The 10,000-nt window shown below is 42.5% G+C and overlaps 2 protein-coding genes across 2 annotated transcripts in view; both read right to left on the reverse strand.

Moving 5' to 3' along the window:
• Positions 1–2,374: 2,374 nt before the first annotated feature.
• LOC138038445 (probable flavin-containing monoamine oxidase A) overlaps positions 2,375–10,000 on the reverse strand; it is a 17,594-nt gene continuing 9,968 nt past the window's right edge. Inside the window, exons 10-11 of the mRNA XM_068884313.1 lie at positions 9,580–9,680; positions 2,375–3,315 (exon numbers count right to left, since the gene is read on the reverse strand). Coding sequence (XP_068740414.1) covers positions 3,183–3,315; positions 9,580–9,680 — 234 coding nt within the window. The 3' untranslated portion in view covers positions 2,375–3,182. The remainder of the gene's footprint in view (positions 3,316–9,579; positions 9,681–10,000) is intronic.
• Positions 4,118–8,174, reverse strand: LOC138049435 (uncharacterized). Its single transcript, XM_068895706.1, has 3 exons — positions 7,166–8,174; positions 6,979–7,070; positions 4,118–5,308 (listed from the first exon to the last, which is right to left on the reverse strand). Exons 1-3 carry the CDS (start codon positions 8,172–8,174, stop codon positions 4,118–4,120), a joined length of 2,292 nt encoding a protein of 763 aa, XP_068751807.1.

Below are 10,000 nucleotides of genomic sequence, written 5' to 3' on the forward strand. Positions count from 1 at the left end.
CAATAACAGAGCCTGGAAGGGCGTGCGTTTAAGAGTTTAACAGCATGGAAACTGGGGAATTTCACAGCTGTTGACCTCACGCCATTCCACGCACGGAGTGAGCCAGAATGAAGGCTGCCAACAACAGTCCTCAGTACCATTAATCACACGAACGATGTTTTAAAATCTTCCCCTCGTAGTCCGTTCTTAAAAGAACCTTCGACTGATTTGTCCTGATTCATTGCTCTAAAAAAAAGAGACCGGAATTGTAGATTCATAATCAGTATTAACTGTTGCTTGACATTTTTGGTGTGTCAATGGTGGAGTTGGAGAAGGAAGAACAACCAACCAGGATCTTTTTTGAGAAACTGCCACACCATTGTCGCGTATTAAAAAGGTTGAAGTGATTACAATAACGCGAATTTGTTTTGAGATGACGTTCTCGGTGCCGTCACCGTCGTCGTTGCTTAAGCTCCCTATTAGAGAGGCGACGGCTACGGCAATGACAACGCCCCAGAAGCAAGAATATTGATTAAAAAAGGAAATAATCGGTTTCAAGGTGAAAAATCGAGAATGAAAGATTCACACCTGTATGTTCGCGTTGGCGTCAAAACCTCATGTCGTCATACGGAGTACCGCAAGAATATGTTCAACATGCGTTTTGCACGATTACTTTTCATCTTTTGACCAATGATATCGTTTTGTAGCGTTGTCGTTGACGACCGCGTCGTAGATCTTTGTGGTATGACGTATGTGGGCCGTGATTATTGACAGGCGTTTTTGCTCTCCACGATTTGGGCAGATAATATAAGGAAAACAAGAGAATTGGGAGCGAGTCTGGCCATACCATAATCACTAAAAAAATGATGACCTACTTAATAGAGACCTCTAACGACATACACCTTTTTCCAAAATGGCCGCCATTTAAATATTCTTCTATTTTTATTTAAATAAGCCCCTTGATGCCTCGTTCATAAGCTTAAAATTCAAAAGAATATTTTATCTTGAACGAGGCAACAAGGGCCAATTTGTATCCACATAAATAAGCGACCATTTTGGAATAAGGTGTATACCCCGAAATCGTGAGCGGGTAACGCCGAAGTGTTTTATTTTATTTTGAGATGACGTCATCGATCCCACCCGTTTTTCAGGACAGACTTCGGTTTACCCGTCGATGAATTACGAGTAGTTACAGGGAGAACAAGGTGGAGAAACGAGTACGTTTTCATGATTCTCTGAGTACAAGCATTCGTAAGGAAGAATTTTAGATTCATTAAACAGTTCAGTAAACTTATTTCCGAGGTAAAAGAGCAGACCTTGCCGTCACGGTCGCCATCTTTGTCCCGCGCGTTAACTCTACGGGTGGCTACAGCATGAACATTTTACGTGTACGGGTATACAAACCGCTAACCGCTACACTTGTTTCTTAAAAAATGATGAACGTCCAGCAAAACCTCTGACAAATTACCAAGACTAACCAATGAGTGGCTCGAAGATTTCATCATTTTGATGAGTCAAGATATTTCTAAAGGGACATCATAGTCACGACATTTAATGTAGAAACAAGACGCCCGATGGCGTTTGCATGGGATACTGCTGTTTGTGTAAAATATGAAGGTTGGTTGTAAATGTCAATGATCCGTGAAGCCAACTGAGAGTCACAAGGGGCGTAGTAAAAGCGCTAAGAAAGGTTATGTGTGATGAGATTCCCACATTTCCTTGGAAACTTCAAGCGTTTTCATGGCCCTACGGACTAGCCGATCACTTCTTTAAAAACTTGACCTAAACTTTAAAGTCATGCACGCATAAATTCCAAAGCACACGAAAATTTCAATCACAAAAGCCAGAGAACGTAAGACGTGTAACTTAAGTAACAAAGCAGTTTTTTCCTTATTTTTACATTCCTGTGACGTTTTAATTTTCTTACCGAGTTTACCGACTTATTGCATGCGCTCACATGCAATAAAAGCAGATACATTTATTTACGGTGTGAAACACAAATGAAGGCAAGAGGGGTAATATTCTTGCTTTCATCGCTGTTCTATCGCGTTTGATAGACAAAATCGATTCCAAAGGAGGCATAGGCTGCCAGCTCTTAGAGCAGACGAAGATATGCGATACTTTTTTCTGTGAATTCAGTCTGAGAACGCAGTGATTCGAAGGGAAGTGTGTGTGTTGAGATGTCCGTGTGAGCTTTCGCGATAAAATAAAAAGAGACATTCATGTTGTATGTCCGATCTGACATTATCAAGCCAAGAGCTACTTGACAGGCACGTGGCTAATTACCATATCTGACCACGATGAAAACAACACTGAGGGCGAATTTAAAACGTGATCTGCCACAGACATCCACCGTGAAAAATCCGACAAGTTTTAAATGAGTCTACAGTAAAACTAATTTTACAACCGCTTTTATTTGCTTTACTTGGTGGTTAGCTAAACGCAATCTTTCTTTGTACTTCCAACCAATCAGAGGCACAGGCAAAATCATTCTTGTGACTCGTCACGCAATCTTTTTTCCTCAACTAAGGACCTTCGTTCAGGTCAGGAGGAAAGATTGCGTGACGGGTCGCAGGAGGCTACCTATGTTATGACTGGGAAAAGTAAACGTCCGAGTTGCAACTGTTATTCTTATACACTCCACAGAGCAGTGCAATGTTATCACAAATGGTACTCTACGGAGCCCCTGTGAAGTTGTTATGGTAACCCATACGCGTACGACCAAGAGTAAGAAAAAAAAAACAAATGGTAGTTTTGCCATTTTCAACAAAACGTGATAGTACAAACAAGAGTTCTCAAAACCTGGATGAAACTTTTTCATAGCTGATTGATTATTTTTTAAATAGCTGGACGAAGATTATACGCAAATCTTTCTTCGGGAATCTATCGAAAAAATCTTGTCGGGCGTATTAAATATTGAACAACAAATCTCACGATCTTCTCTCCAATTTGGAATATATATATATTGTTGATGTTTTGAAAGTTCTTCCCTTTTGGGAACTTGGTACCTATTAATTGCGAATAGGTAGTTTTCATATGACGTCATCACCGCCATGTTGGTGAGCGAAAACAAAAGATTTCTCGTTTTGTTCGTCCACCAGCAATTGTACATTACGTCACTGACATCTCAGTGACACCTCAAGAGATTGGTCGAAAACCACCAATTGAACTGAAGGTCGTGCGATATCCTCATAATAATGCTTTCAATCTGATTTGGTCCAGGGATGATTGCCCAACCTTGAAAGAACTTCATCGGCAGCTCTCTGTCCAGCTTGTACTGCGCCATTCATGTACCCTCGCCATTCTGTCGCAGTCTCTGTTCCCGCCCAGTGAACCCTGCCAAAAACAAAAATCGGTTTTTGATTTTAGTCATCCCCTTTACAATACAGTTCTGTCATTTTCTCCAGCTCCTATTTGACAAGTTCTTCAGTTTCCCGGCATTTCCACGATAACGCTGGGAATGTTTTCAGAGGTGCAGAAAATCGACACTTTCAAAGGTATAGCCGAAGGGAGGGGAAGGTGGCCAGTGTGTTGAAGGGATGGGTGGGGGGGGGGGGGGTTTATTTTAGCGAGGTGGGTCCCGGCGCACTTTGACGATGTTGGAGCTTTCCTAAAGGTTTTAAGTTAAAATACTCTTGTTTAATTGGAAAATTAAACGAGACTTACCTGTAAGTTGAAGTTTGATTGAGATTCTACCGTAGCATTTGCAGGAATGAGGAGGTCACGTGAGATAGCAAGCATGTGATATCCGAGCTCAGTCTTCAAAGCAGTTTGGTGTGGCTTTGATGGTACAGGAAAAGAGGTCAATGTGAAGAGCACAAGGGCCCAAGGGCGGGTGGGATGTGACCTCCTCATTCCTGCAAATGCTACGGTAGAATCTCAATCAAACTTCAACTTACAGGTAAGTCTCGTTTAATTTTCCAATTCTACCTCGCATTTGCATACAATCAGAGGTCACGTGAGATTTCAAAGCTCAAAGCCACAGCCAAAATGAACAGGCATAAAACAACTGTAACACCATGGCATGTATTTAATGGTACTCCTTACATGACATAAAACCATAGTTGCTCAAGTAAACCAACGAAACAATAAAGTTGGGGAGAAGTATAAAAACATACGAAGTTTCAAATGCAGAAAACTAAGTGTTTGACAGGATGGCCTCTGCAAAGCCATTTTCATTTATGAGAGGGCGATCATAAAATTTTGCAAAGGTAGAGTCTGAGCGCCACCCAGCAGTGTTCATAATCTCATGGATAGGTACATTTGCGGCTTTAGCGGCCGATGTTGCTGCACCCCTTGTGCTGTGGGGTTTGAACACTGAGGTATTAATTCCTGCATCCTTCATAGTTTGTCGTATCCATCTAGATATTGTGTCCTTAGACGCAGGTCCGTGAGGTTTTGCATAACAAACCAGCAGCTGCTTAGAGTTTCCCCTAAGGGGGGCTGTCCTTTCAATATAAGCTGACAAAAGTTCAACAACACAAAGTCTTTTATCCGCATTATAACTGGTAAAATTGATAGGCAATAAGTGTCTATTCTGACCACCTTTAGCTCTGGATTGCTTTAAGAGAGAGGACATATGGAATGTATACTTTCCAGGCGTTGCACTCATATCCTCCAAGGATAACTTTTGGAGAGTCTGGGTTCTTTGTGCTGAGAGCAGTGCCATAAGCATGACCAGTTTCTGAGTGAGTTGCTTTAGAGACAAAGTTCCAGTAGTTGGATAAGTTTTCAAATGGTTGAGTACGATCTGTGGGTTCCAAGTCTCAGTATAACGAGGCAGAGCAGGCTTTTGGTTGAATAAACCAGTCATGAACCGCGAAATTAGTGGGTGATCTCCGACTTTTATGCCATCTATTTTGAGGAAACTTGACAATGCACTCCGCGCAGTCGCCACAGCACTGTAACCGACAGTTTTTGACTGAAGAGAAAAGAACTCCAAAACTTGTTGCAAGGTTGGGTTCATTGGGCTGGCAGAATTGTTACTGCAAAACTTAACCCACGCTGAGACATATGTCTGATATTGCTTACGGGTCCCTGAACGCCATGATTCCAAAATAGTGTTCAAAGGTTCTCCTGATACACCTTGATCAATTAATGATGACTTGACACAAGACATCCATGAAGTTGCAGTTTGGGGAAGAGAGGGTGAATTTTGTCTGGTTGATGAGGCAATGTTAGAGTCTTCTTGCGCATTTTGATTGTTACTGGAGGAGATTTCATTAACTGAAGCAGGTGTGGGTACCAAAACTGCGTTGGCCAATGTGGGTAAACTAAAATGGCTGTTACTTTGCTCTCTTGAATGAACTGAAGTACTTTGCCGATGAGACTAAATGGAGGAAAACAATAGATTAGGTTATACTTAGACCAATCTATAGTAAAGGCATCAATGGCTACTGCTCCAGGGTCTGGGCCCCAGGCTATATAGCGAGGCGTCTTGTGGTTTAGTCGAGATGCAAACATATCGACTTCAGGCTCACCCAACTTTGATTTCAATTCAGTAAAGGCCGTTTGGTCTAGTGACCATTCAGTGTTACTATTGTTGAATTCACGGCTAGCTTTATCTGCCTCTGTATTAAGTTTCCCTGGTAAATGGGAAATGGATAGTGTTAGCTTTCGGTCTATGCACCACATAAAAATTTCCCTAGTAATATCATTGCAGCCGTTGGATTTTGTACCTCCCATATTACGAATGTATGCAACGGCAGTAGTATTGTCACATAAGATTTTTATGTGGTTATTTTGCATATGGTTACAGAGAGCCTGCAAGGCTAGCAAAATGGCCTTCAACTCCAATATGTTAATATGCAGCTGGGATTCTTGGTGTGACCACCTGCCACGAGCCACACATGATGAACCCTCAATCACCCCTCCCCAGCCTTTAAGGGAGCTGTCAGTCATGAGAGTTAGATCGGCTGGCTTAGGCATGATTGCTTTGGGAAGTTGATCAACATTGGTGATCCACCATGAAAGGTCCTGTGTTGCTAGAGGGGAGAGTGTCATTTTCCCTTCAAGGTCCCATCCATTGCTTTTTAAAGCATATGTCTTATCATTTTCTAGGGACCTATAAAACAAGGGTGCATACTGGACCCCTTCAAATGCTGACACCATTAGGCCCACAACAGAGGCCACATCTCGAATTGGAATAGGTCCTTTGAGCTGGGCTAGATTGAGACACTTAGATTTGATTATGGCTGCTTTCTCTGGAATCATAGAAATGATCATGTCCTTAGAATTCAGGAAGAACCCCAGGAATTTGGCAACCTGGCTTGGTGTTGTGACACATTTTGATTCATGGATTGTAAATCCCAGTGATTTAAGCAGAGCAATTGTTTCAGCCACTACTTGGGCTAATTCATGGGGTGTTTTTGCCAACAAAAGGATATCATCAATGTACCCTACGATAAGGTATCCTTTTGACCTTAAAGTTGCATACACTGGTTTCATGAGTTTTGTAAATACCCTAGGCGCTGATGAGAGCCCATTAGGTAAACAAGTAAACTCGTAAAGAGATCCTTTAAATTGGAATCTGAGAAATTTTCTATGCTGGGGGTTTATAGGCACAGAGTAATAAGCATCCTTGAGATCTAAAACCGCCATCCAATAATCTTTCTTAAGTAGCTGTACCGCTGACTGGAGAGACTCCATTTTAAAGTGGTGATATGTGACATATCCATTCAACTGTTTAAGATTTAGAATTAGTCGATGAGACCCATCTTTTTTGGGCCGAGTAAAGACAGTGGATATGAATTCATTGTCAGAGTGAGTAGTTTTGTTAATTACTCTTTTCTCAAGGAGTTTATTTATCTCTCCAGCAATGATGAGATCATCGCCCTTAGAAAATGTAATATGCGGTACAGCTGGCTGAGATGGTATACTTTCAAATTCAATGAAATAGCCTGAAACAATCTCAAGGATGCTTGGGTCTGTGGTAATAGACCTCCAGCTGGAGATGTGGTTAGCTATATTACCAGCAACAAAATTTGAAATAGCATTTACCGTGTGAACTGTTTGGGCTACTGAGCTGCCCTCTTGTTGTTGGTGTTGGACTTCTGGTGGTCCTTGTGTCGCCAAGGCCGGAAGGTTTGGCCCTTCGAGTTTTTTGAATTGTTTCGGTTAGAGTAAGACCCTTTAGAGTTGTTGTTATTGGCATAGCCAGTCGAGGGCCTGTGAGGACCTCTGTGACCTTGTTCTTTGGCACCAATTTTGTTGACATCTCCGATGTCCTTCAGCTGTTTCTGGAGGTCATCTCCAAACAGCCAGTCGGTGAACGGCACGTGAGGTGAGCAGAGAGAGGCATAGTCCCTGCCGATATCAGGCTTCATCAATTGCTTCCGTTGCATGTTAAGTTCGTAGTTTACATGCGTTAGTAAGGATAAGGCGTCGAGACCAAATTGTTTGATCTGTTTAACCCCGTCCTGGTCTAAGCCTTTCTTATCTGTCATGGACAGATCAGTCAAGCGAGCAATTGGAATAATTCCTTTAACGAGGGCTTGTTGAATTTTATACATCTGCAAATCCCGCTTCTGAGTGGGTTCGCGAAGCTTGCGCCAAATGCCCGGGTTAACTCTTGTGGGTTTAGCAGTTTCGCAATTTTCCGGTCTAGCTTGGCGTTCAAGTTTTTCTTTCAGCAATTTGTCTGGAAGCCGGTTGCGAAACATCTTGCTAAGAAGTTTGGCGAGCTGTGGGCTGTTAATATTTTTGCCCGTCATGTCTTCGGAGGCGTACTCCTTCTCTAAATCCGCCAGAATATCGTCCTCCTCTTCATCGTCTTCCTCATCAATATCGCCGTCATCCCCCGCTACTTTGTTCATGAGAGCCTGAATATCTTCGGTTTCTTCGCTCTCTAAAGCGCTCGAGGAGCTCGAGCTGTCCTTCGCGGGCTTTTTGGCGGGAAGATCGTGTTGCTGTTCTCGATCATCCCTCGGCCTTTTTCCTTTGCCTTTCCCTTTCCCTTGAGAAGGGAGGTCCTCGAATTTGTCTATTTTCTTCGACAAAGTGAGTATTGCTGACGACAGGAGCTGTACATCAGCCTGCGACAACGAAACGTTCGAGTCGCTTGCTTGTGCCTGGCACGACATGGCACTGGTGTTCGATCCATCTTCTCCGGACATTTCGCCGTTGTCTTCGTCCGGGTGGATTTCCAATAACTGCTCTTCGCTAACAGGTTTGGATGCGTCTTTCCCTCCGGCCATAATGATCGAAGGGCGTAATAAAAGTCTGAAAAAACGAAAAACTGCACTACCAGAGAGTAACACGACTGTTTGCTCGGACAACAAAACTCGCACTGAGCTCGGATATCACATGCTTGCTATCTCACGTGACCTCTGATTGTATGCAAATGCCAGGTAGAATTGCCCATTCTTCGGGTACTACAGTGAAAGCTTTTCAAAGGGTGATGTCATGACAAACTTTTGTTGTCTCCCACAATTCAATGGCCACAGTACAAATCGTGGCTAAATGGTGTGGGCCTGTCTTCGTCTTTACCCCCTTTGCTTGCTCCTTTTGTTGTAAGAACTTTTTTTTTGTCATTATAATAGAGACTTAAGAATGGAATGCAGGATGCCAATAAGAGAAGACTAACAAACACGAAGTTATTTCCAAAATCAAATACATTTCCAGGTTCTCAAAGCCTTTAATTTCAAAGACCGGCGGAGGTGAACCCTGACTTACAAGATAAACTGTTTTCCTTGTTTTGTGGTTGGAATACCTACCGGACAACAAAGATAAACTGCAAAGAAATACTTGACTGGAGAATGGGGGAGTGACCTTTTATCCCGTCATCTATCAAGCGTCAATCGGATTGAATGCGTCAAAAACCCGAACTATTTCTATCATCCAGTCCTTTCCCGTGAACAAATCTGAGCCCAACAAATTGACCTGCTCCCAACTGAGACCAACTGTGTAGCATCATAGCTCACTTGGTAGAGCGATTCACAGGCATTGGAGAGGCCATGGGTTCGAATCCCGTTGATAACACCTGAATTTTTCAGGTGTCTATACAGGTTTTGCACGGCAGCCATGTTGCATGGCAGGAACAAGGAAAATGTTTTGCATTAGAAAGAGCATTTGTTCCCATAGGAAAAAGAATCCATTGCTCCTGCCATGCAACATGGCTGTCGTGCAAAACCTCTATAAAGCGACAATAGGCCTTTTTCGATACATTAAAATTCAGCTTGATAGCGAGGCAGTGAGGACAAAGACAAAGGAAAGTGGATGATATGTAAATATTTTCGACATTCATTCCAACGTGTTTCTATTGTTTTTGTCCTCACTCCCTCACTATCAAGCTGAATATTTGATATTTCGAAAATGGCCTATTGCTTTGATAAATATTCCAGACAAAAGACTTTCTCAAAGTTCGTTTTAGTGTGGTCCGCGGTCGTTGGGAAAACGCGACTCCGTTGCTCGCTTCGCTTGCTCGCTCTTGTCTCCAGAAGACGACTTGTTTGCAAGTCATCCAGACAAGTGCAAGTTTCGTTAATATTAGCTTCAATTGGACATTTGAATACCTTTGCTTCATAAAAATCTAGTCAAGCTCCTTTTTCATTTCATGCAACCACATTAGTCTAAAATGTCCCACAACGTTTCTTCTCTCACCTGTGGAAAGGTTCTCGTAAACAGTCTCCAAAATTAGTCACAGCCCCTGGAACCATCACATTCACTGGACATCCACCATTCCAGTTCTCCTTGAACCAATCCTGAACAGTAAACATCAAGTATTTCAATATTTTAACTGAAACAAAGCTTCTTTAAAATTTAACTTGTCTTTTAACTATATGCGTAGCAGGCGGTTTGGTGAATTTTAGACGCTTCTTTCCATCGTGGTTGACTTCCATGTGATCTGGAGACGTAACTTGGAGGACTGGAAAGAAAATTTTTAACGCCGTATCCCAAAACCGTGCGCGGCCTTAGGTTTTGTTTCCAAATTTCCTGCAGTATTTCCATCGCCAAAACTCAACAGAAGACATTGCAATGTTCTTTCAGCACGTTGAGAAATGCCTTGTCGAGGGCATCTTAT

Source organism: Montipora capricornis, chromosome 1 (assembly GCF_036669925.1).
Source record: "Montipora capricornis isolate CH-2021 chromosome 1, ASM3666992v2, whole genome shotgun sequence".
Classification (NCBI taxonomy): domain Eukaryota; kingdom Metazoa; phylum Cnidaria; class Anthozoa; order Scleractinia; family Acroporidae; genus Montipora; species Montipora capricornis.

Coding starts and splice junctions, on each gene's coding strand:
- LOC138049435 (XM_068895706.1), bottom strand. CDS start 8,174: ATGGCCGGAGGGAAAGACGCATCCAAACCTGTTAGCGAAGAGCAGTTA. Junction 7,071..7,165: donor AATTGGTGCCAAAGAACAAG/GTCACAGAGGTC, acceptor AAAAACTCGAAG/GGCCAAACCTTCCGGCCTTG. Junction 5,309..6,978: donor TAGCCCAAACAGTTCACACG/GTAAATGCTATT, acceptor TCCTCCATTTAG/TCTCATCGGCAAAGTACTTC.